The sequence below is a fragment of the Scyliorhinus canicula genome, chromosome 3, assembly GCF_902713615.1.
Source record: "Scyliorhinus canicula chromosome 3, sScyCan1.1, whole genome shotgun sequence".
NCBI lineage: Eukaryota > Metazoa > Chordata > Chondrichthyes > Carcharhiniformes > Scyliorhinidae > Scyliorhinus > Scyliorhinus canicula.
The window spans coordinates 4,960,796-4,987,565 of NC_052148.1; the positions used below are offsets into that span (position 1 = coordinate 4,960,796).

Genomic DNA, 26,770 nt, shown 5'->3' on the forward strand with positions numbered 1-26,770 from the left:
AGAATATGAAATTGAAGGAATAAACTCATTTGGACGGTTTTGTTAATTGTGCAAATGCTCTTCTTTGAGTGGGCACCTGAGCCTAACATCTCAATACTAAAGAGCACAGCGTATGTGCGAACAGCAGTTTTCTGATCACCTTCTTGTACAGTAATGCCATTCAGAAAGAATGCGCTGATGTTTCTGCAGGTTACGGTTCAAAGAGCTCATCCTACCCAATTGAGTTTTGGCCAATCTCCAAATTTTCCAGTCCTGCCCGTGACTTTGCCTGTCCCTGTTGGGAATGGAAAATACCTGCTGTTTTCAGTGTGATCATGCCACCACGGCCAACAGAGAATGCAACTCATTAGCAAGTGTGGAAAGGATGACAAGGATACAATGATACATCGTTGCTGGGAAGGAGGAAAATGTTCATACATATACAGATTAAATGAAATGAACATCGCTTATTGTCACGAGTCGGCTTCAATGAAGTTACTGTGAAAAGCCCCCAGTCGCCACATTCCAGTGCCTGTCCGGGGAGGCTGGTACGGGAATCGAACCGTGCTGCTGGCCTGCTTGGTCTGCATTAAAAGCCAGTGATTTAGCTTGGTGCGCTAAACCAGCTAAATCAACCACGTGCATGTTGCAAGGCAAAATTAAAAATCAGCTGGAGCTACACAGAAGCAGAAAGTATGGATTTCATCACCTCTTTTTTGTCCCCTCCTGCAGATGGAACCCAGCTGATTCTGTACTGGTCCGCCTCCTCCGATCCATGATCCCAGTCCATCCGGAAACTTTTCTTTGTGATGTCCGAGAAGCGTAGGTTTGATGGTGGTTGGACAACCGCTGTGTGAGAAGAATGAGACCTTAAATGTACACATGTAGTAGAAAGGTAACAGAATCTGACAGAGTTGAAATGATGAGGAAAGGGAGGATATCTGAGCAAAGATTTGAGATACTGGCACTGATCACAAACAACCTGCATTGATAACAGTGCCTTTAATGCAGTAAATGTCCTGAGTCACTTCAGAACATAGAACATAGAACAGTCCAGGCACCTCGGCCCTCCATGTTGTGCCAACCTGTGAAACCACTGTCAAGCCCATCTACACTATTCTCTTATCATCCTTATGTTTATCCAATGACCATTTAAATGCTCTTAATATTGGCGAGTCCACTACTGTTGCAGGCAGGGCATTCCACGGCCTTACTACTCTCTGAGTAAAGAACCTACCTCTGACATCTGTCCTGTATTTATCTCCCTCAATTGAAAGCGATGTACCCTCGTTCTAGAAATCACCACCGGAGGAAAAAGATTCTCACTGTCCAGCGTATCTAATCCTCTGATCATTTTGTATGCCTCAATTAAGTCACATCTGAAACTTCTTCCCTCTAATGAGAACAGCCTCAAGTCCCTCTGCCTTCCCTCATTAGGTCTTCCCTCCATAACAGGCAACATCCTGATGAAACTCCTCTGCACCGTTACTAATGCTTCCATATTCTTCCTGTAATGCAGTGGCCAGAATTGCACGCAACACTCCAAATGTGACCACACCATAGTTTTGTACAGCTGCAATTTGACCTCATGGCTCTGAAACACTATCCATCTGCCAATAAAAGCTAACACACCGTCCGCCTTCTTATCAACCCTATCAACCTGGGTGGCAACTTTCAGGGATCTATGTACATGGACACCGAGATCTCTCTGCTTATCCACACTACCAAGAATACCATTAGTCCAGTACTCTGTCTTCCTGTTATTCCTTCCAAAATGAATCACCTCACACTTTTCTGCATTAAACTCTATTTGCCATCTCTCAGCCAGCTCTGCAGCTTATCTATGTCCCTCTGTAACTTGCAACATCCTTCCGCACTGTCCACAACTCCAGCGAGTTGAGTGCCATCAGCAGATTTACTCACCCATCTTCTACGCCCTCCTGCAGGCCATTTATAAAAATGACAAACAGCAGTGGCCCCAAAACAGTTCTTTGTGGTACACCACTAGTATCAAAAGATTTCTCACGTCCCCTCCTGGCTCTTCATAGCTGTCTCTTTTGATCCTTCCTATCTAACTTGTAACTGTCGAGCACCCTAACTGAACCTTCACGTCTCATCTTTATATAAGCCTCCTTCTTCCTCTTGACAAGTGATTCAACTACTTTAGTAAACCACGATTCCCTCGCTTGACCACTTCCACCCTGCCTGACAGGCACATGAGGACATAAGTACATAAGAACTAGGAGCAGGAGTCGGCCCCATGGCCCCTCGAGCCTGCCCCACCAGCATGTTTTAATATTTTATCATTTAATTAGTAATCCTGTTTGCTCTGATTCCTACCAAAGTGGATAACCTCACATTTGTCAACATTGTATTCCATCTGCCAGACCCTAGTATTCACTTAACCCATCCAAATCCCTCTGCAGACTTCCAGTATCCCCTGAACTTTTTGCTGTACCACTCATCTTAGTGTCGTCTGCAAACTTGGACATGTTGCCCTTTGTCCCCAACTCCAAATCATTGAAGCAAATTGTGAACATTTGCGGGCCCAGCACTGATCCCTGAAACCACTAGCTACTGATTGCCAACCAGAGAAGCACCCATTAATCCCTACTCTATGATTTCTATTAATTAACCAATCCTCTATCCATGCTACCACTTTACCCTTAATGCCATGCATCTTTATCGTATGCTGCAAAGTTTTGTGTGGCACCTTGCCACAGGTTTTCTTGAAATCCAGACATACCACATCCATTAGCTCCCCATTATCTACCACTTTGGAAGGCCCTCAAAAAATTACATTCAATTAGTAAGGCACGACCTTGCCCTTTATGAACCCATGCTGCGTCTGCCCAATGAGACAATTTCCATCCAGACGTCTCGCTATTTCTTCTTTGATGATAGATTCCAGCATCTTCCCTACTCCCAAAGTTAAGCTAACTGGCCTATAATTACCCGCTCTCTGCCTATCTCCTTTTTTAAACAGTGGTGTCACGTTTGCTCATTTCCAATCCGCCGGGACCATCCCAGAGTCTAGGGAATTTCCGTAAATTATCGCTAGTGCATTTGCATTTTCCCTAGCCATTTCTTTTAGCACTCTGGGATGCATTCCATCTGGGCCAGGAGACCTGTCTACCTTTTGACCTATGAGCTTGCCCACCACTATCTCCTTCATGATAACAATCATCTCAAGGTCCTCACCTGTCATAGCCTCATTTCTATCAGTCACTGGCATGTTAGGTCTTCCAATGTGAAGACAGACCCAAATAACCTGTTCAGTTCCTCAGCCATTTCCTCAACTCCCATTATTAAATCACGCTTCTCATCCTCTACAGGAAAAATATTTACCTGAAAAGCCCCTAGTTGCCACATTCCTGCACCTGTTCACGCTCACAATCTATCTTACTCTTATTTATAGCTTTTGTAGTAGCTTTCTGTGCCCCCTAAAGATTTCCCAGTCCTCTAGTCTCCCACTAATCTTTGCCACTTTGGATGCTTTGCTCCCAGTCTACCTTTGCTATATCTTCTCTCATCTCATTGTAATCTGCTTTGCTTGAGCACAAAACACTACTGTTTGATTTCACCTTCTCACCCTCCATCAGTATTTTAAATTACACCATACTGTGATCGCTACTTGAAATGAAAATCGCTTATTGTCACGAGTAGGCTTCAATTAAGTTACTGTGAAAAGCCCCTAGTCGCCACATTCCGGCGCCTGTCTGGAGATGCTGGTACGGGAATCGAACCGTGCTGCTGGCCTGCTTGGACTGCTTTAAAAGCCAGCGATTTAGCTTAGTGAGCTAAACCAGCCCCAAATCCTTGCGAGAGGATCCCGAACTATGAGATCATTAGTCAATCCTGTCTAATGATACAGGACCAGAACTAGGACTGCTTCTTCACTTGTACGTTCGATTACATAATGTTCTAGGAAACTATCACGGATACATTCTGTAAACTCTTCCTCCAGGATGCCTTGACCGATCTCGTTAAACCAATCGACAGGTAGATTAAAATCCCCCTTGATAACGACTGCACCATTTCTACATGCATCAGTTATTTCTTTGTTTATTGACTGCCCCACCATATTGCTACTATTTTGTGGTCTATTGACTACTCCTATCAGTGACTTTTTCACCTTACTATTCCAAATTTCCACCCAAATGGATTCATGGGTTGACCCTTTAATCCGCATTCAATTTTGTTCTCCAAAATGAATCACCTCGCACTTATCAGGGTTAAACTCCATCTGCAATTTTTGGTCCCAGCTCGGCATCCTATCAATGTCTCTTTGCAGCCTACAACAACCCTGCACCTGATCCATGACTCCACCAATCTTTGTATCATCAGCAAATTTACTGACCCAGCCTTCTGCCCCCTCCTCCAAGTCATTGATAAAAGTCACAAATGAAATTAAATGAAATGAAAATGAAATGAAAATCGCTTATTGTCACATGTAGGCTTCAAATAAAGTTACTGTGAAAAGCCCCTAGTCGCCACAATCCGGCGCCTGTTCGGGGAGGCTGGTACGGCAAAAAGCAAAGGACCCAGCACAGAACACTGTGTTACACCGCTGATAACTGGTCTCCAGTCTGAAAATTTTCCATCCATCACCACCCTCTGTCTTCTCAGTGCTGCAGTCCCAGTGCTAGCCACTGTGCCACATGCCACCCCTTTCACCTTCAGCAAAACGGGATGGGGCAATATTGGTTCAAATTCTCTAAAAACAAACATCACTAGTTTAACTGAAATGATTAGCAATCTGCTGATGTCATCCAGTAAAGATACTTGAGACTGTTAAACTGTGTTAGATAAATACAAATATGATTGTTATTTCCCTTTGTATAGACAAGTTACGCCCAGGTAGTGGGGAAATGGGGTGAGGCCAATCAATTTTCTATAAGGAATAGATAAGGGATTGGAGCAGCGGGTCCATCAATAAAAGAGGAGGCAAGTTGAGGGAGGCATAAATTAATCAGGGGTTGGTTTATCACTGCTGCCTCACAGCGCCAGAGAACTGGGTTCAATTCCTGCCTCGGTAGGTTGTCTGTGTGGCGCTTGTACGTTCTCTCCGTGTCTTTGTGGGTTTCCTCAGGGTCCTCCGATTTCCTCCCACAGTCCAAAGGTGTGCACATTAGGTGGAATGGTCATGCTAAATAGTCCCAGATGTGCCGGTTAGGGGGGGTTTCAGGGATTGGGCAGGGGAGTCGGCCTATTTCGGTTGCTCTTTCAGAGGGTCGGTGAAGACACACAAGGCCAAATAGCCTCCTTCTACACTGTCAGAATTCTATGGTTTTGTAGTTTTATCTGGCTGAAGGTGCTGTATGGCACAGGAATATTGGACACAGGAAGTCTAGCCAATGAAGCCAATAGATACACTTTGCTACAGCAGAAGATGAGAATCCAGGGGAACATACTAATCCCACACCCCATCCTGAAGGACATTGTGACCTGCTGCACATCACAATATGCAGCATGTGCTTTCCATGTCACTTTGTTCTCTTTTCAATATTTGAAGATAATTGGTAAGGGGGTAGAAAAGACTAATGGAGATTTTTATATACTAAAGACTTACATGTACGCTGGGAGGCTGAGACGCCGTCACTTTCCGTCTTGTCTGGGTAGATGGCAGTAAGGGTAACATCATATAAGGTGTCAGGATTCAGGTTTTCTAAAACCTGGCTTGTCTCTTTGCCATTTATAATCATCTGGAACAATAGGCATAAAGCGAAGCTCAATATTCGTTCAGTGCATGAAACCAATTTGTTTTCTGCAAACTGATTCCCTTAATTAAATGGGGATGTTTGAATTTGATATCACTCAGGGGGCCACAATGACCTTAAAATCCTTTACCAACCCTTGGCTGCAGCCACCTTTCCCAGTGGCATTCCCTCGTGGTCACGTGGAGTATTTCTGCAGAGTATTAAATTGAAGGAATGAACTAATTCGGACGGTTTTGTTCATTACGCAAATGCTCTTCTTTGAGTGCAGTAAGAAGTTTTACAACACCAGGTTAAAGTCCAACAGGTTTGTTTCAAACACGAGCTTTCGGAGCACGGCTCCTTCTTCAGGTGAATGGAAAGGCTTGTTCCAGAAATGTTTATATAGACACAGTCAGAGATGCCCCGGAATGCGAGCACCTGCAGGCAATCAAATCATCAAAGATGCAGAGAGAGAGGTAACTCCAGGTTAAAGAGGTGTGAATTGTCCCAAGCCAGTTCAGTCGGTAGGCCTCTGCAAGTCCAGGCTTGTTGGTGGGGGCCGAATGTAATGCGACATGAATCCCAGATCCCGGTTGAGTCCGCATTCATGCGTGCGGAACTTAGCTATAAGTTTTTGCTCAGCAATTTTGCGTTGTCGCGTCTCCTGAAGGCCTCCTTGTAGAATGCTGACCCGGAGATCAGAGGCTGAATGTCCTTGACTGCTGAAGTGTTCCCCAACTGGAAGGGAACAGTCCTGCCTGTTGATAGTCGCACGATGCCCGTTTATTCGTTGTCGCAGTGTCTGCATGGTCTCGCCAATGTACCACGCTTCGGGACATCCTTTCCTGCAGCGTATGAGGTAGACTACATTGGTCGAGTCGCACGAGTACGCGGCGCATACTCGTGCGACTCGACCAATGTAGTCTACCTCATACGCTGCAGGAAAGGATGTCCCGAAGCGTGGTACATTGGCGAGACCATGCAGACACTGCGACAACGAATAAACGGGCATCGTGCGACTATCAACAGGCAGGACTGTTCCCTTCCAGTTGGGGAACACTTCAGCAGTCAAGGACATTCAGCCTCTGATCTCCGGGTCAGCATTCTACAAGGAGGCCTTCAGGAGACGCGACAACGCAAAATTGCTGAGCAAAAACTTATAGCTAAGTTCCGCACGCATGAATGCGGACTCAACCGGGATCTGGGATTCATGTCGCATTACATTCGGCCCCCACCAACAAGCCTGGACTTGCAGAGGCCTACCGACTGAACTGGCTTGGGACAATTCACACCACTTTAACCTGGAGTTACCTCTCTCTCTGCATCTTTGATGATTTGATTGCCTGCAGGTGCTCGCATTCCGGGGCATCTCTGACTGTGTCTATATAAACATTTCTGGAACAAGCCTTTCCATTCACCTGAAGAAGGAGCCGTGCTCCGAAAGCTCGTGTTTGAAACAAACCTGTTGGACTTTAACCTGGTGTTGTAAGACTTCTTACTGTGCTCACCCCAGTCCAACGCCGGCATCTCCACATCATGGCTTCTTTGAGTGGGCAACTGAGCCTAACATCTCAATACTAAAGAGCATATGGTCCGTGCGGAAAGCAGTTTTCTGATCACCTTCTAGTACAGTAATGCCATTCAGAAAGAATGTGCTGATGTTTCTGCAGGTTACGGTTCAAAGAGCTCATCCTACCCAATTGAGTTTTGGCCAATATCCAAATTTTCCAGTCCTGCCTGTGACTGCGTGTCCCTGTTGGAAATGGAAAATACCTGCTGTTTTCAGTGAGATCATGCCCCCACGGCCAACAGAGAATGCAACTCATGAGCAAGTGTGGAAAGGTTTACAAGGATACAATAAAACATCGTTGCTGGAAAGGAGGAACATTTTCAGACATATACAGATCTGGCTGACAGCGGTTTTGCTTCACACTCGCATGTTGCAAGGCAAATTTAAAAATCAGCTGGAGCTACACAGAAGCAGAAAGTATGGATTTCATCACCTCTTTTTTGTCCCCTCCCCCAGATGGAACCCAGCTGATTCTGTACTGGTCCGCCTCCTCCGATCCATGATCCCAGTCCATCCGGAAACTTTTCCTCGAGATGTCCGAGAAGCGTAGGTTTGATGGTGGTTGGACAACCACTGTGTGAGCAGAATGAGACCTTAAATGTACACATGTAGCAGAAAGGTAACAGAATCTGACAGAGTAGAAATGATGAAGAAAGGGAGGATATCTAAGCAAAGATTTGAGACACTGGCACTGATCACAAACAACTTGCATTGATAACAGTGCCTTTAATGCAGTAAATGTCCTGAGTCACTTCAGAACATAGAACATAGAACAGTACAGGCACTTCGGCACTCCATGTTGCGCCGACCTGTGAAACCACTGTCAAGCCCATCTACACTATTCTCTTATCATCCATGTGTTTATCCAATGACCATTTAAATGCTCTTAATATTGGCGAGTCCACTACTGTTGCAGGCAGGGCATTCCACGGCCTTACTACTCGCTGAGTAAAGAACCTACCTCTGACATCTGTCCTGTATCTATCTCCCTCAATTGAAAGTGATGTACCCTCGTTCTAGAAATCACCACCCGAGGAAAAAGGTTCTCACTGTCCACCGTATCTAATCCTCTGATCATTTTGTATGCCTCAATTAAGTCACATCTGAACCTTCTTCCCTCTAATGAGAACAGCCTCAAGTCCCTCTGCCTTCCCTCATTAGGTCTTCCCTCCATAACCGGCAACATCCTGATGAATCTCCTCTGCACCCTGACTAATGCTTCCATATTCTTCCTGTAATGCAGTGACCAGAATTGCACGCAACACTCCAAATGTGGCCGCACCAGAGTTTTGTACAGCTGCAATTTGACCTCATGGCTCTGAAACCGAATCCATTGCCAATAAAAGCTAACACACCGTCCGCCTTCTTAACCAACCTATCAACCTGGGTGGCAACTTTCAGGGATCTATGTACATGGAGACCGTGATCTCTCTGCTCATCCACACTACCATAAGCCCAGTACTCTGTCTTCCTGTTATTCCTTCCAAAATGAATCACCTCACACTTTTCTGCGTTAAACTCAATTTGCCATCTCTCAGCCAGCTCTGCAGCTTATCTATGTCCCTCTGTAACTTGCAACATCATTCCGCACTGTCCACAACTCCAGCGAGTTGAGTGCCATCTGCAGATTTACTCACCCATCTTCTACGCCCTCCTGCAGGCCATTTATAAAAATGACAAACAGCAGTGGCCCCAAAACAGTTCTTTGTGGTACACCACTAGTAACGAAAGATTTCTCATGTCCCCTCCTGGCTCTTCGTAGCTGTCTCTTTTGATCCTTCCTATCTCACTTGTAACTCTCGAGCACCCGAACTGAACCTTCACGTCTCATCTTTATATAAGCCTCCTTCTTCCTCTTGACAAGTGATTCAACTACTTTAGTAACCCACGATTCCCTCGCTTGATCACTTCCTCCCTGCCTGACAGGCACAAAAGGACATAAGAACTAGGAGCAGGAGTAGGCCCCATGGCCCCTCAAGCCTGCCCCACCAGCATGTTTTAATATTTTATCATTTAATTAATAATCCTGTTTGCTCTGATTCCTACCAAAGTGGATAACCTCACATTTGTCAACATTGTATTCCATCTGCCAAACCCTAGTCCATTCACTTAACCCATCCAAATCCCTCTGCAGACTTCCAGTATCCCCTGCACTTTTTGCTGTACCACTCATCTTAGTGTTGTCTGCAAACTTGGACATGTTGCCCTTTGTCCCCAACTCCAAATCATTGAAGCAAATTGTGAACAATTGCGGGCCCAGCACTTATCCCTGAAACCACTAGCTACTGATTGCCAACCAGAGAAGCACCCATTAATCCCCACTCTATGATTTCTATTAATTAACCAATCCTCTATCCATGCTATTACTTTACCCTTAATGCCATGCATCTTTATCGTATGCTGCAAAGTTTTGCGTGGCACCTTCCCAAAGGTTTTCTTGAAATCCAGATATACCACATCCATTAGCTCCCCATTATCTACCATTTTGGAAGGTCCTCAAAAAATGACACTCAATTAGTAAGGCACGACCTTGCCCTTTATGAACCCATGCTGCGTCTGCCCAATGAGACAATTTCCATCCAGACGTCTCGCTATTTCATCTTTAATGATAGACTCCAGCATCTTCCCTACTTACGAAGTTAAGCTAACTGGCCTATAATTACCCGCTCTCTGCGTATCTCCTTTTTTAAACAGTGGTGTCACATTTGCTCATTTCCAATCCGCCGGGACCATCCCAGAGTCTCGTGAATTTTGGTAAATTATCACTAGTGCATTTGCTATTTCCCTAGCCATCTCTTTTAGCACTCTGTGACGCATTCCATCAGGGCCAGGAGACCTGTCTACCTTTAGCCCTATGAGCTTGCCCACCACTATCTCCTTCATGATAACAATCATCTCAAGGTCCTCACCTGTCATTGCCTCATTTCTATCAGTCACTGGCATGTTCTGTCTTCCATTGTGAAGACAGACCCAAATAACCTGTTCAGTTCCTCAGCCATTTCCTCAACTCCCATTATGAAATCACCCTTCTCAACCTCTACAGGAAAAATACTTAACTGAAAAGCTCCTAGTTGCCACATTCTTGCACCTGTTCACTCTCACAATCTATCTTACTCTTATTATTAGCTTTTGTAGTAGCATTCTGTTGCCCCCTAAAGATTTCCCAGTCCTCTAGTCTCCCACTAATCTTTGCCACTTTGGATGCTTTTTCCTTCAATTTGATACTCTCCCTTATTTCCTTAGATATCCATGGTCGATTTTCCCTCTTTCTACTGTCCTTCCTTTTTGTTGCTATCAACAGTGAAAAATTGCTTGGAAGATTCTCCACTGTTCCTCAACTGTTTCCCCATTAAGTCTTTGCTCCCAGACTACCTTAGCTAGCTCTTCTCTCATCTCATTGTAATCTGCTTTGTTTGAGCACAAAACACTACTGTTTGATTTCACCTTCTCACCCTCCATCGGTATTTTTAATTCCACCATACTGTGATCGCTCCTTGCGAGAGGATCCCTAACTATGAGATCATTAGTCAATCCTGTCTCATGATACAGGACCAGATTTAGGACTCCTTGTTCACTTGTAGGTTCAATTACATAATGTTCTCGGAAACTATCACGGATATATTCTATAAACTCCTCCTCCAGGATGCCTTGACCGATCTCGTTAAACCAATCGACAGGTAGATTAAAATCCCCCTTGATAACGACTGCACCAATTCTACATGCATCAGTTATTTCTTTGGTAATTGACTGCCCCACCATATTGTTACTCTTTTGTGGTCTATAGACTCCTCCAATCAGTGACTTTTTCACCTTACTATTCCAAATTTCCACCCAAATGGATTCATGGGTTGACCCTGTCATCCGCATTCAATTTTTCTCTCCAAAATGAATCACGTCGCACTTATCAGGGTTAAACTCCATCTGCCATTTTTCGGCCCAGCGCTGCATCCTATCAATGTCTCTTTGCAGCCTACAACAGCCCTGCACCTCATCCATGACTCCACCAATCTTTGTGTCATCAGCAAATTTACTGACCCAGCCTTCAGCCCCCTCCTCCAAGTCATTGATAAAAGTCACAAATGAAATGAAATGAAATGAAAATGAAATGAAAATCGCTTATTGTCACATGTAGGCTTCAAACAAAGTTACTGTGAAAACCCTTAGTCGCCACAATCCGGCGCCTGTTCGGGGAGGCTGGTACGGCAAAAAGCAGAGGACCCAGCACAGAACCCTGTGGTACACCGCTGGTAACTGGTCTCCAGTCTGAAAATTTTCCATCCATCCTGAAGTCTTTCTTTCCATTCATCCAAAAAAAAAATAAAAAATCTATACTTCAGAAAAAACTATTAAAATAGCAATTGAGTGCACTTTACTTGTAGATTCCTGTTTGGAGTGTGCAGAATAAAGAAGTGCAATGATCTGATTGGCTTGGTTACAGCATACAAAGGGGCAGCACGGTAGCATAGTGGTTAGCATAAATACTTCACAGCTCCAGGGTCCCAGGTTCGATTCCCGGCTGGGTCACTGTCTGTGCGGAGTCTGCACGTCCTCCCCGTGACTGGGTGGGTTTCCTCCGGGTGCTCCGGTTTCCTCCCACAGTCCAAAGATGTGCGGGTTTGGTGGATTGGCCATGCTAAATTGCCCATAGTGTCCTAAAAAGTAAGGTTAAGGGGGGGGTTGTTGGGTTACGGGTATAGGGTGGATACGTGGGTTTGAGTAGGGTGATCATGGCTCGGCACAACATCGAGGGCCGAAGGGCCTGTTCTGTGCTGTACTGTTCTATGTTCTATCACCACCCTCTGTCTTCTCAGTGCCGCAGTCCCAGTGCTAGCCACTGAGCCACATGCCGCCCCTTTCACCTTCAGCAAAACGGGATGGGGCAATATTGTTTCAACTTCTCTAAAAACAAACATCACTAGTTTAACTGAAATGATTATCAATCTGCTGATGTCATCCAGTAAAGATACTTGAGACTGTTAAAATATGTTAGGTAAATACAAATATGATTGTTATTTACCATTGTATAGACAAGTTACGCCCAGGTAGTGGGGAAATGGGGTGAGGCCAATCATTTTTCTATGAGAAATAGATAAGGGGTTCGGGAAGCGGGTGCATCAATAAAAGAGGAGGCAAGTTGAAGGAGGCATAGATTAATCAGGGGTTGGGTTATCACTGGTGCCTCGCAGCGCCAGAGAACTGGGTTCAATTCCTGCCTCGGGAGATTATCTGTGTGGCGCTTGTACGTTCTCTCCGTGTCTTTGTGGGTTTCCTCTGGGTCAACTGATTTCCTCCCAGAGTCCAAAGATGTGCACATTAGGTGGATTGGTCATGCTAAATAGTCCCAGATCTGCCGGTTAGGGGGGGTTTCAGGGATTGGGCAGGGGAGTGGGCCTATTTCGGTTGCTCTTTCAGAGGGTTGGTGCAGACACACAAGGCCAAATAGCCACCTTCTACGCTGTCGGAATTCTATGGTTTTATAGACTTATCTGGCTGAAGGTGCTGTATGGCACAGGAATATTGGACACAAGCAGGCTAGCCAATGAAGCCAATAGATACACTTTGCTACAGCAGAAGCAGAGAATCCAGGGGAACATACTAATCCCACACCCCACCCTGAAGGACATTGTGCTCTGCTGCACATCACAATATGCAGCATGTGCTTTCCATGTCACTTTGTCCTCTTTTCAATATTTGAAGATAATTGGTAAGGGGGTATAAAAGACTAATGGAGATTTTTATATACTAAAGACTTACATGTACGCTGGGAGGCTGAGACATCAGCACTTTCCGTCTTGTCTGGGTAGATGGCAGTAAGGGAAACATCATATTTGGTGTCAGGATCCAGGTTATCTAAAACCTGGCTTGTCTCATTCCCATTTATAATCATCTGGAAGAATAGGCATAAAGCGAAGGTCAAGATACGTTCAGTGCATGAAACCAATTTGTTTTCTGCAAACTGATTCCCTTAATTAAATGGGGATGTTTGAATTTAATATCACTCAGGGGGCCACAAGGACCTTAAAATCCTTTACCAACCCTTGGCTGCAGCCACCTTTCCCAGTGGCATTCCCTCGTGGTCATGTGGAGTATTTCTGCAGAATATTAAATTGAAGGAATAAACTAATTTGGACATTTTAGTTCATTGCCCAAATGCTCTTCTTTGAGTGGGCAACTGAGCCCAACATCTCAATACTAAAGAGCATAGCGTACGTGCGGAAAGCAGTTTTCTGATCACCTTCTAGTACAGTAATGCCATTCAGAAAGAATGCGCTGATGTTTCTGCAGGTTACGGTTCAAAGAGCTCATCCCACCCAATTGAGTTTTGGCCAATCTCCAAATTTTCCAGTCCTGCCCGTGACTTTGCATGTCCATGTTGGGAATGGAAAATACCTGCTGTTTTCAATGTGATCATGCCACCACGGCCAACAGAGAATGCAACTCATTAGCAAGTGTGGAAAGGATTAGAAGGATACAATAAAACATCGTTGCTTGAAAGGATGGTCATACATATACAGATGAAATTAAATGAAAATCGCTTATTGTCATGAGTAGGCTTCAATGAAGTTACTGTGAAAAGCCCCGAGTCGCCACATTCCAGTGCCTGTCCGGGGATGCTGGTACGGGAATCAAACGGTGCTACTGGCCTGCTTGGTCTGCTTTAAAAGCCAGTGATTTAGCCTGGTGAGCTAAACCAGCCCCAGATCTGGCTGACAGCCGTTTTGCTTCACACTCGCATGTTGAAAGGCAAATTTAAAAATCATCTGGAGCTACACAGAAGCGGAAAGTATGGATTTCATCACCTCTTTTTTGTCCCCTCCTGCAGATGGAACCCAGCTGATTCTGTACTGGTCCACATCCTCTGCTCCATGATCCCAGTCCATCCGGAAACCTTTCCTCGTGATGTCCGAGAAGCGTAGGTTTGATGGTGGTGCGACAACCGCTGTGTGAGAAGAATGAGACCTTAAATGTACACATGTAGCAGAAAGGTAACAGAATCTGACAGAAATGATGAGGAAAGGGAGGATATCTGTGCAAAGATTTGAGATGCTGGCACTGATCACAAACAACTTGCATTGATAACAGTGTCTTTAATGCAGTAAAATGTCCTGAGTCCCTTCAGAACATAGAACATAGAACAGTACAGGCACCTCGGCCCTCCATGTTGCGCCGACCTGTGAAACCACTGTCAAGCCCATCTACACTATTCTCTTATCATCCATATGTTTATCCAATGACTATTTAAGTTCTTTTAATATTGGCGAGTCCACGACTGTTGCAGGCAGGGCATTCCACGGCCTTACTACTCTCTGAGTAAAGAACCTACCTCTGACATCTATCCTGTATTTATTTCCCTCATTTGAAAGCAATGTACCATCGTTCTAGAAATCACCACCCGAGGAAAAAGGTTCTCACTGTCCACCGTATCTAATCCTCTGATCATCTTGTATGCCTCAATTAAGTCACATCTGAACCTTCTTCCCTCTAATGAGAACAGCCTCAAGTCCATCTGCCTTCCCTCATTCGGTCTTCCTTCCATAACAGGCAACATCCTGATGAATCTCCTCTGCACCCTTAGAGTAAGATAGAGTATGAGAGTAAACTTGCTCAGAATATAAAAACAGACAGTAAAAGTTTTTACAAATATATAAGACAAAAAAGAGTGGCTAAGGTAAATATTGGTCCTTTAGAGGATGAGAAGGGAGTTTTAATAATGGGAAATGAGGAAATGGCTGAGGAACTGAACAGGTTTTTTGGGTCGGTCTTCACAGTGGAAGACACAAATAACATGCCAGTGACTGATAGAAATGAGGCTATGACAGGTGAGGACCTTGAGACGATTGTTATCACTAAGGAGGGAGTGATGGGCAAGCTAATGGGGCTAAAGGTAGACAAGTCTCCTGGCCCTGATGGAATGCATCCCAGAGTGCTAAAAGAGATGGCTAGGGAAATTGCAGATGCATTAGTGATAATTTACCAAAATTCACTAGACTCTGGGGTGGCCCCGGTGGATTGGAAATTAGCAAACGTGACGCCACTGTTTAAAAAAGGAGGTAGGCAGAAAGCAGGAAATTATAGGCCAGTGAGTTTAACTTCGGTAATAGGGAAGATGCTGGAATCTATCATCAAGGAAGAAATTGCGAGGCATCTGGATAGAAATTGTCCCATTGGGCAGACGCAGCATGGGTTCGTAAAAGGCAGGTCGTGCCTAACTAATTTAGTGGAATTTTTTGAGGACATTACCAGTGCAGTAGATAACGGGGAGCCAATGGATGTGGTATATCTGGATTTCCAGAAAGCCTTTGACAAGGTGCCACACAAAAGGTTGCTGCATAAGATAAAGATGCATGGCATTAAGGGTAAAGTAGTAGCATGGATAGAGGATTGGTTAATTAATAGAAAGCAAAGAGTTGGGATAAATGGGTGTTTCTCTGGTTGGCAATCAGTAGCTAGTGGTGTCCCTCAGGGATCCGTGTTGGGCCCACAATTGTTCACAATTTACATTGATGATTTGGAGTTGGGGACCAAGGGCAATGTGTCCAAGTTTGCAGATGACACTAAGATGAGTGGTAAAGCGAAAAGTGCAGAGGATACTGGAAGTCTGCAGAGGGATTTGGATAGGTTAAGTGAATGGGCTCGGGTCTGGCAGATGGAATACAATGTTGACAAATGTGAGGTTATCCATTTTGGTAGGAATAACAGCAAACGGGATTATTATTTAAACGATAAAATATTAAAGCATGCCGCTGTTCAGAGAGACTTGGGTGTGCTAGTGCATGAGTCACAGAAGGTTGGTTTACAAGTGCAACAGGTGATTAAGAAGGCAAATGGAATTTTGTCCTTCATTGCTGGAGGGATGGAGTTTAAGACAAGGGAGGTTATGTTGCAATTGTATAAGGTGTTAGTGCGGCCACACCTGGAGTATTGTGTTCAGTTTTGGTCTCCTTACTTGAGAAAGGACGTACTGGCGCTGGAGGGTGTGCAGAGGAGATTCACTAGGTTAATCCCAGAGCTGAAGGGGTTGGATTATGAGGAGAGGTTGAGTAGACTGGGACTGTACTCGTTGGAATTTAGAAGGATGAGGGGGGATCTTATAGAAACATTTAAAATTATGAAGGGAATAGATAGGATAGATGCGGGCAGGTTGTTTCCACTGGCGGGTGACAGCAGAACTAGGGGGCATAGCCTCAAAATAAGGGGAAGTAGATTTAGAACTGAGTTTAGGAGGAACTTCTTCACCCAAAGGGTTGTGAATCTATGGAATTCCTTGCCCAGTGAAGCAGTTGAGGCTCCTTCATTACATGTTTTTAAGGTAAAGATAGATAGTTTTTTGAAGAATAAAGGGATTAAGGGTTATGGTGTTCGGGCCGGAAAGTGGAGTTGAGTCCACAAAAGATCAGCCATGATCTCATTGAATGGCGGAGCAGGCTCGAGGGGCCAGATGGCCTACTCCTGCTCCTAGTTCTTATGTTCTTATGTTCTTATGTAATGCTTCCAGATTCTTCCTGTAATGCAGTGGCCAGAATTGCACTCAACACTCCAAATGTGGCCACACCAGAATGTTGTACGGCTGCAATTTGACCTCATGGCTCTGAAACTGAATCCATCTGCCAATAAAAGCTAACACACCGTCCGCCTTCTTAACAAACCTATCAACCTGGGTGGCAACTTTCAGGGATCTATGGACATGGACACCGAGATACCTCTGCTCATCTACACTACCAAGAATCTTACCATTAGCTCAGTACTCTGTCTTCCTGTTATTCCTTCCAAAATGAATCACCTCACACTTTTCTGCATTAAACTCTATTTGCCATCTCTCAGCCAGCTCTGCAGCTTATCTATGTCCCTCTATAACTTGCAACATCCTTCCGCACTGTCCATAACTCCAGCGAGTTGAGTGCCACCTGCAGATTTACTCACCCATCTCCTATGCCCTCCTCCAGGCCATTTATAAAAATGACAAACAGCAGTGGCTCCAAAACAGTTCTTTGTGGTACACCACTAGTAACAAAAGATTTATCACGTCCCCTCCTGGCTCTTCGTAGCTGTCTCTTTAGATCCTTCCTATCTAACTTGTAACTCTCGAGCACCCTAACTGAACCTTCACGTCTCATCTTTACATAAGCCTCCTTCTTCCTCTTGACAAGTGATTCAACTACTTTAGTAACCCACGATTCCCTCACTGGACCACTTCCTCCCTGCCTGACAGGCACATAAGGAGATAAGAACTAGAAGCAGGCATAGGCCCCATGGCCCCTCGAGCCTGCCCCTCCAGCATGTTTTAATAATTTATCATTTAATTAATATTCCTGTTTGCTCTGATTCCTACCAAAGTGGATAACTTCACATTTGTCAACATTGTATTCCATCTGCCAGACCCTAGTCCATTCACTTAACCCATCCAAATCCCTCTGCAGACTTCCAGTATCCCCTGCACTTATTGCTGTACCACTCATCTTAGTGTTGTCTGCAAACTTGGACATGTTGCCCTTCGTCCCCAACTCCAAATCATTGAAGCAAATTGTGAACAATTGCGGGCCCAGCACTGATCCCTGAAACCACTGGCTACTGATTGCCAACCAGAGAAGCACCCATTAATCCCTACTCTATGATTTCTATTAATTAACCAATCCTCTATCCAATCTACTACTTTACCCTTAATGCCATGCATCTTTATCGTGTGCTGCAAAGTTTTGTGTGGCACCTTGCCAAAGGTTTTCTTGAAATCCAGACATACCACATCCATTAGCTCCCCATTATCTACCACTTTGGAAGGTCCTCAAATAATTACTCTCAATTAGTAAGGCACGACCTTGCCCTTTATGAACCCATGCTGCGTCTACCCAATGAGACAATTTCCATCCAGACGTCTTGCTATTTCATCTTTAATGATAGACTCCAGCATCTTCCCTACTACCGAAGTTAAGCTAACTGGCCTATAATTACCTGCTCTCTGCCTATCTCCTTTTTTAAACAGTGGTGTCACATTTGCTCATTTCCAATCCGCCGGGACCATCCCAGAGTCTCGTGAATTTTGGTAAATTAACACTAGTGCATTTGCATTTTCCCTAGCCATCTCTTTTAGCACTCTGGGATGCATTCCATCAGGGCCTGGCGACCTGTCTACCTTTAGCCCTATGAGCTTGCCCACCACTATCTCCTTCGTGATAACAATCATCTCAAGGTCCTCACCTGTCATAGCCTCATTTCTATCAGTCACTGGCATGTTGTGTCTTCCACTGTGAAGACAGACCCAAATAACCTGTTCAGTTCCTCAGCCATTTCCTCAACTCCCATTATTAAATCAACCTTCTCATCCTCTACAGGAAAAATATTTACCTGAAAAGCCCCTAGTTGTGACATTCCTGCACCTGTTCACTCTCACAATCTATCTTACGCTTCATTATAGCTTTTGTAGTAGCTTTCTGTTGCCCCCTAAAGATTTCCCAGCCTCTAGTCTCCCACTAATCTTTGCCACTTTGGATGTTTTTTCCTTCAATTTGATACTCTCCCTTATTTCCTTAGATATCCATTGTCGATTTTCCCTCTTTCTACTGTCCTTCCTTTTTGTTGGTATCAACAGTGAAAAATTGCTTGGAAGGTTCTCCACTGTTCCTCAACTGTTTCACCATAAAGTGTTTGCTCCCAGTCTACCTTAGCTAGCTCTTCTCTCATCTCATTGTAATCTGCTTTGTTTGAGCACAAAACAATACTGTTTGATTTCACCTTCTCACCCTCCATCTGTATTTTAAATTCCACCATACTGTGATCACTCCTTGAGAGAGGATCCCTAACTAAGAGATCATTAGTAAATCCTATCTCATGATACAGGACCAGATTTAGGACTGCTTGTTCACTTGTAGGTTCTATTACATAATGTTCTAGGAAACTATCACGGATACATTCTGTAAACTCTTCCTCCAGGATGCATTGACCGATCTCGTTAAACCAATCGACAGGTAGATTAAAATCCCCCTTGATAACGACTGCACCATTTCTACATGCATCAGTTATTTCTTTGTTAATTGACTACCCCACCATATTTTATTCTTTTGTGGTCTATAGACTACTCCTGTCAGTGACTTTTTCACCTTACTATTCCAAATTTCCACCCAAATGAATTCATGGGTTGACCCTTTAATCCGTATTCAATTTTGTTCTCCAAAATGAATCACCTCGCACTTATCAGGGTTAAACTCCATCTGCCATTTTTCTGCCCAGCTCTGCATCCTATCAATGTCTCTTTGCAGCCGACAATAGCCCTGCACCTCATCCATGGCTCCACTAATCTTTGTGTCATCAGCAAACTTACTGACCCAGCCTTCAGCCCCCTCCTCCAAGTCGTTGATAAAAGTCATAAATGAAATTAAATGAAATGAAAATGAAATGAAAATCACTTATTGTCACATGTCGGCTTCAAACAAAGTTACTGTGAAAAGCCCCTAGTCGCCACAATCCGGCGCCTGTTCGGGGAGGCTGGTACGGCAAAAAGCAGAGGACCCAGCACAGAACCCTGTGGTACACCGCTGGTAACTGGTCTCCAGTCTGAAAATTTTCCATCCATCGCCACCCTCTGTCTTCTCAGTGCCGCAGTCCCAGTGCTAGCCACTGTGCCACATGCCGCCCCTTTCACCTTCAGCAAAACGGGATGGGCCAATATTGTTTCAAGTTCTCTAAAAACAAACATCACTCGTTTAACTGAAATGATTATCAATCTGCTGATGTCATCCAGTAAAGATACTTGAGACTGTTAAAATATGTTAGGTAAATACAAATATGATTATTATTTACCTTTGTGTAGGCAAGTTACGCCCAGGTAGTAGGGAAATGGGATGAGGCCAATCATTTTTCTATAAGGAATAGATAAGGGGTTGGGGAAGCGGGTCCATAAATAAAAGAGGAGGCAAGTTGAGGGAGGCATAAATTAATCAGGGGTTGGGTTATCACTGCTGCCTCACAGCGCCAGGAACTGGGTTCAATTCCTGCCTCGGTAGGTTGTCTGTGTGGCGCTTGTACGTTCTCTCCGTTCCTTTGTGGGTTTCCTCTGGGTCAACCGATTTCCTCCCAGAGTCCAAAGATGTGCACATTAGGTGGATTGGTCATGCTAAATAGTCCCAGATGTGCCGGTTAGGGTAGGTTTCAGGGATTGGGCAGGGGAGTGGGCCTATTTCGGTTGCTCTTTCAGAGGGTCGGTGCAGACACACAAGGCCAAATAGCCACCTTCTACACTGTCGGAATTCTGTGGTTTTATAGATTTATCTGGCTGAAGGTGCTGTATGGCCCAGGAATATTGGACACAAGCAGGCTAGCCAATGAAGCCAATAGATACACTTTGCAACAGCAGAAGCAGAGAATCCAGCGGAACATACTAATCCCACACCCCATCCTGAAGGACATTGTGATCTGCTGCACATCACAGTATGCAGCATGTGCTTTCCATTCACTTTGTCCTCTTTTCAATATTTGAAGATAATTGCTAAGGGGGTAGAAAAGACTAATGGAGATTTTTATATACTGAAGACTTACCTGTACGCTGGGAGGCTGAAACGTCTTCACTTTCCGTCTTGTCTGGGTAGATGGCAGTAAGGGAAACATCATATTTGGTGTCAGGATTCAGGTTTTCTAAAACCTGGCTTGTCTCTTTGCCATTTATAATCATCTGAAAGATAAGGCACAAAGCGAAGGTCAAGATGCGTTCAGTGCATGAAACCAATTTGTTTTCTGCAAACTGATTCCCTTAATTAAATGGGGATGTTTGAATTTGATATCACTCAGGGGGCTGCAAGGACCTTAAAATCCTTTACCAACCCTTGGCTGCAGCCACCTTTCCCAGTGGCATTCCCTCGTGGTCATGTGGAGTATTTCTGCAGAGTATTAAATTGAAGGAATAAACTAATTTGGACTGTTTTGTTCATTACTCAAATGCTCTTCTTTGAGTGGGCAAGTGTGGAAAGGATTACAAGGATACAATGAAACATTGTTCCTGGAAAGGAGGAACATTTTCATACATATACAGATCTGTCTGACAGCGGTTTTGCTTCACACTCGCATGTTGCAAGGCAGATTTAAAAATCAGCTGGAGCGACACAGAAGCAGAAAGTATGGATTTCATCACCTCTTTTTTGTCCCCTCCTGCAGATGGAACCCAGCTGATTCTGTACTGGTCCGCCTCCTCCGATCCATGATCCCAGTCCATCCGGAAACTTTTCCTCGAGATGTCCGAGAAGCGTAGGTTTGATGGTGGTTGGACAACCGCTGTGCGAGAAAAATGAGACCTTAAATGTACACATGTAGCAGAAAGGTAACAGAATCTGACAGAGTAGAAATGAGTAGAGGCCATCTGAGCAATGATTTGAGATACTGGTAATGATCGCCAACAACTTGCATTTATAATAGTTCCTTTAATGCAGTAAAATGTCCTGAGTCACTTCAGAACATAGAACAGTACAGGCACTTCGGCCCTCCATGTTGCACCGACCTGTGAAACCATTGTCAAGCCCATCTACACTATTCTCTTATCATCCTTATGTTTATCCAATGACCATTTAAATGCCCTTAATATTGGTGAGTCGACTACTGTTGCAGGCAGGGCATTCCACGGCCTTACTACTCTCTGAGTAAAGAACCTACCTCTGACATCTGTCCTGTATTTATCTCCCTCAATTGAAAGCGATGTACCCTCGTTCTAGAAATCAGCAGCCGAGGAAAAAGGTTCTCACTGTCCACCGTATCTAATCCTCTGATCATCTTGTCTGCCTCAATTAAGTCACATCTGAACCTTCTTCCCTCTAATGTGAACAGCCTCAAGTCCCTCTGCCTTCCCTCATTAGGTCTTCCCTCCATAACAGGCAACATCCTGATGAATCTCCTCTGCACCCTTACTAATGCTTCCATATTCTTCCTGTAATGCAATGACCAGAATTGCATGCAACACTCCAAATGTGGCCGAACCAGAATTTTGTACAGCTGCAATTTGACCTCATGGCTCAATCCATCTGCCAATAAAAGCTAACACACCGTACGCCTTCTTAACAACCCTATCAACCTGGATGACAACTTTCAGGGATCTATGTACATGGAGACCGTGATCTCTCTGCTCATCCACACTACCAAGAATCTTACCATTAGCCCAGTACTCTGTCTTTCTGTTATTCCTTCCAAAATGAATCACCTCACACTTTTCTGCATTAAACTCTATTTGCCGTCTCTCAGCCAGCTCTGCAGCTTATCTATGTCCCTCTGTAACTTGCAACATCCTTCCACACTGTCCATAATTCCACCGACTTCAGTGCCATCTGCAACTTTAGTCATCCTTGTATGCCCTCCTCCATTTCATTGATAAAAATTACAAACAGCAGTGGCCCCAAATGTACTAGTTTACACCACTAGTAACTGAACTCCGGCTGAACATTTCTTATCAAATTTGTCTTCTTCCAACTAGCCAATTTCTGACCCAAACTGCTAATTCACCCTGAATCCCATGCCTCTGTATTTAATGCGATAGCCTACCATGGGCAACCTTATCAAACGCTTTACTGAATTCATGTTCACCAATCAAGTGCTTTCCGCTCAACCACCTGTTTGGTCACCTTCTCAAAGAACTCAATAAGGTTTCTGATGCACGGCCTACCCTTCACAGAACAGTGTTGATGATCACTAAATTATTCCCTTCCAGATGATTACAAATCCCATCTCTTATGAACGTTTCCAAGACCACCTCCTCCTTATGAACCTCAAGCCCTTTAAGTCTAGTAGCCTGTACCTCATTATTCTCCTCAACAACATTGTCTTTTTCCTGTGTGAATACGGATGAAAAATATTCATTCAGCACCTCTCCTATCTCCTCGGACTCCACGCACAACATCACTTGACAGGCCCACCTCTTACCCTAGTCATTCATTTATTCCTCACATACCTATAGAAAGCTTTAGGGTTATCCTTGATCCTACCTGACAAAGATTTCTCATGTCCCCTCCTGGCTCTTCTTAGCTGTCTCTTTAGATCCTTCCTAGCTAACTTGTAACTCTCGAGCGCCCTAACTGAACCTTCACGTCTCATCTTTACATAAGCCTCCTTCTTCCTCTTGACATGTGATTCAACTACTTTAGTAAATCACGCGTCCCTTGCTTGACCACTTCCTCCCTGCCTGACAGGCACATAAGAACATAAAAACATAAGAACTAGAAGCAGATGTAGGCCACATGGACCCTTGTGCCTGCTCCACCATTCAATGAGATCATGGCTGATCTTTTGTGGACTCAGCTCCACTTTCCGACCCGAACACCATAACCCTAAATCCCTTTATTCTTCAAAAAGCTATCCACCGTTGTCTAAAAAACATTTAATGAAGGAGCCTCAACTGCTTCACTGGGCAAGGAACTCCATAGATGCACAAGCCTTTGGGTGAAGAAGTTCCTCCTAAACTCAGTCCTCAATCTATTTCCCCTTATTTTGAGGCTGTGTCCCCTAGTTCTGCTTTCACCCGCCAGTGGAAATAACCTGCCAGCATCGATCCTATCTATTCCCTTCATAATTTTATATGTTTCTAGAAGATCCCTCCCTCATCCTTCTAAATTCCAACGAGTACAGACCCAGACTATGCAACTTCTCCTCGTAATCCAACCCCTTCAGCTCTGGGATTAACCTAGTGAATCTCCTTTGCACAACCTCCAGTCCGTCCATTCTCAGGTAAGGGAACCACAACTGAACTCAATACTCCAGGCATGGCCTCACTGAAACCTTATACAATTGCAGCATAACCTCCCTAGTTTTGAACTCCATCTCACGAGCAATGAACAACAAAATTCCATTCTCTTTCTTAATCACCTGTTGTAACTGCAAACCAACAGTTTGCGACTCTTGCATGAGCCCACCCAGGTCTCTGCGCAGCGCCATGTTTTAATATTTTGTAATTTAATTAATAATCCTGTTTGCTGTTATTCCTACCAATGTGGATAACCTCACATTTGTCAACATGGTATTCCATCTGCCAGACCCTAGTCCATTCACTGAACCGATCCAAATCCCTCTGCAGACTTCCGGTACCCTCTGCACTTTTTGCTTTACCACTCATCTTAGTGTTGTCTGCAAACTTGGACATATTGCCCTTGGTCCCCAACTCCAAATCATTGAAGCAAATTGTGAACAATTGCGGTCCCAGCACTGATCCCTGAGAGACACCACTAGCTACTGATTGCCAACCAGAGAAACACCCATTAATCCCCAATCTTTGCTTTCTATTAATTAACCAATCCTCTATCCATGCTACTACTTTACCCTTAATGCCATGCATCTTTATCCTGTGCAGCAACCTTTGCCAAAGGTTTTCCGGAAATCCAAATATACCACATCCACTGGCTCCCCATTATCTACTGCTCTGGTAGGGTCCTCAAAAAAGTCCACTCAATTAGTCAGGCACGACCTGCCCTTTATGAACCCATGCTGCGTCTGCCCAATGGGACAATTTCCATGCAGACGTCTCGCTATTTCTTCTTTGATGATAGATTCCAGCATCTTAGGGGCAGCAGGGTAGCATGGTGGTTAGCATAAATGCTTCACAGCTCCAGGGTCCCAGGTTCGATTCCCGGCTGGGTCACTGTCTGTGTGGAGTCTGCACGTCCTCCCCCCATGTGCGTGGGTTTCCTCCGGGTGCTCCGGTTTCCTCCCACAGTCCAAAGATGTGCGGGTTAGGTGGATTGGCCATGCTAAATTGCCCGTAGTGTCCGAATAAAAGTAAGGTTAAGGGGGGTGTTGTTGGGTTACGGGTATAGGGTGATCATGGCTCGGCACAACATTGAGGGCCGAAGGGCCTGTTCTGTGCTGTACTGTTCTATGTTCTATCTTCCCTACAACCGAAGTTAAGCTAACTGGCCTAAAATTACCCGCTCTCTGCCTATCTCCTTTTTTAAACAGTGGTGTCACGTTTGCTCATTTCTAATCCACCGAGACCATCCCAGAATCTAGTGAATTTTGGTAAATTATCATTGTGCATTTGCAATTTCCCGAGCCATCACTTTTAGCATTCTGGGATGCATTCCATCAGTGACAGTAGACTTGTCCACCTTTAGCCCTTTGAGCTTGCCCATCACTATTTCCTTCATGGTAACAATCATCTCAAGGTCCTCACCTGTCATAGCCTCATTTCTATCAGTTACTGGCATGTTACTTGTGTCTTCCACTGTGAAGACAGACCCATAAAACCTGTTCAGTTCCTCAGCCATTTCCTCATATCCCATTATTAAATCACCCATCTCATCCTCTACAGGACCAATATTTACCTGAAAAGCCCCTAGTCGCCACATTCTGGCGCCTGTTCACTCTCATAATCTGTCTCTCTCTTTATAGCTTTTGTAGTAGCTTTCTGTTGCCCCTTAAAGATTTCCCAGTCCTCCAGTCTCCCACTAATCTTTGCCACTTTGGATGCTTTTTCCTTCAATTTGATACTCTTCCTTATTTCCTAAGATATCCACGGTCGATTTTCCCTCTTTCTACCGTCCTTCCTTTTTGTTGGTATATACTGTGAAAAATCGCTTGGAAGGTTCTCCACTGTTCCTCAACTGTTTCACCATAAAGTCTTTGCTCCCAGTCTACCTCAGCTAGCCTTTCTCTCATGCCATTGTAATCTGCTTTGTTTGAGCACAAAACACCACTGTTTGAATTCACCTTCTCACCCTCCATCTGTATTTTAAATTGCACCATATTGTGATCGCTCCTTCCAAGAGGATCCCTAACTATGAGATCATTAGTCCATCCAGTATCATGATATAGGACCAGATCTAGGACCGCATGTTCCCTTGTAGGTTCTATTACATACTGTTCTAGGAACCCATCAAGGATAGATTGCATAAACACCTTCTCCAGGCTGCCTTGACCGACCTGGTTAAACCAATCGACATGTAGATTAAAATCCGCCATGATAACGACTGTACCATTTCTACATGCATCAGTTATTTCTTTGTTTATTGCCTGCCCCGCCATGTTGTTACTATTTGGGGGCCTCTCGACTACTCCTATCAATTCCTTTTTCACCTTACTATTCCTAATTTCCACCCAAATGGATTCAACCTTGTCCTCCATTGCACCGATGTCATCCCTTACTATTTCCAAGATGTCATCCTTAAATAACAGAGCAATACCACCCTTACCATCCACTCAGTCCTTCCGAATTGTTTGATATTTATCAAGGACTACTGTAAAAATCCCGAAGGTCTTGTTCACCCCCTCCGAGTCCCCAACTAAGTTCCAATCCCCATCAACCGCTTTCCCTATTTCCATCGCTGCCTCCCTTTGTCTGAGCTGCTGTGCAATCAACCTCCTGGCCTTTTCCCCATGTACACCGCTTCCTTCACCTTCCTGAGTTCCTCCACTGCCTTTCCTGTAGTTAACAAACTAAATTCTGCCTGCAGCCTCCGGCGTTCCCTCAACAGCCCTGGCTCTGGAGCCTTCGCATACTTCCTATCCACTCGTAGGCTCTCTCTTACCAGTCGGTCCGTCTCTGCCCTGTCCGTGTTACAGTGCTCAC

The 26,770-nt window shown here is 44.6% G+C and overlaps 1 protein-coding gene across 1 annotated transcript in view; it reads right to left on the bottom strand.

Annotated features, from left to right (window-relative positions):
• The window catches only part of LOC119963790, a 1,053,439-nt gene that overhangs the window by 264,861 nt on the left and 761,808 nt on the right, over positions 1 to 26,770 (bottom strand). The window contains exons 107-113 of the mRNA XM_038793076.1: positions 21,365 to 21,504; positions 20,776 to 20,908; positions 14,049 to 14,188; positions 13,003 to 13,135; positions 7,682 to 7,821; positions 5,552 to 5,684; positions 689 to 828 (exon numbers count right to left, since the gene is read on the bottom strand). Of these exons, the coding sequence (XP_038649004.1) occupies positions 689 to 828; positions 5,552 to 5,684; positions 7,682 to 7,821; positions 13,003 to 13,135; positions 14,049 to 14,188; positions 20,776 to 20,908; positions 21,365 to 21,504 (959 nt within the window). The remainder of the gene's footprint in view (positions 1 to 688; positions 829 to 5,551; positions 5,685 to 7,681; positions 7,822 to 13,002; positions 13,136 to 14,048; positions 14,189 to 20,775; positions 20,909 to 21,364; positions 21,505 to 26,770) is intronic.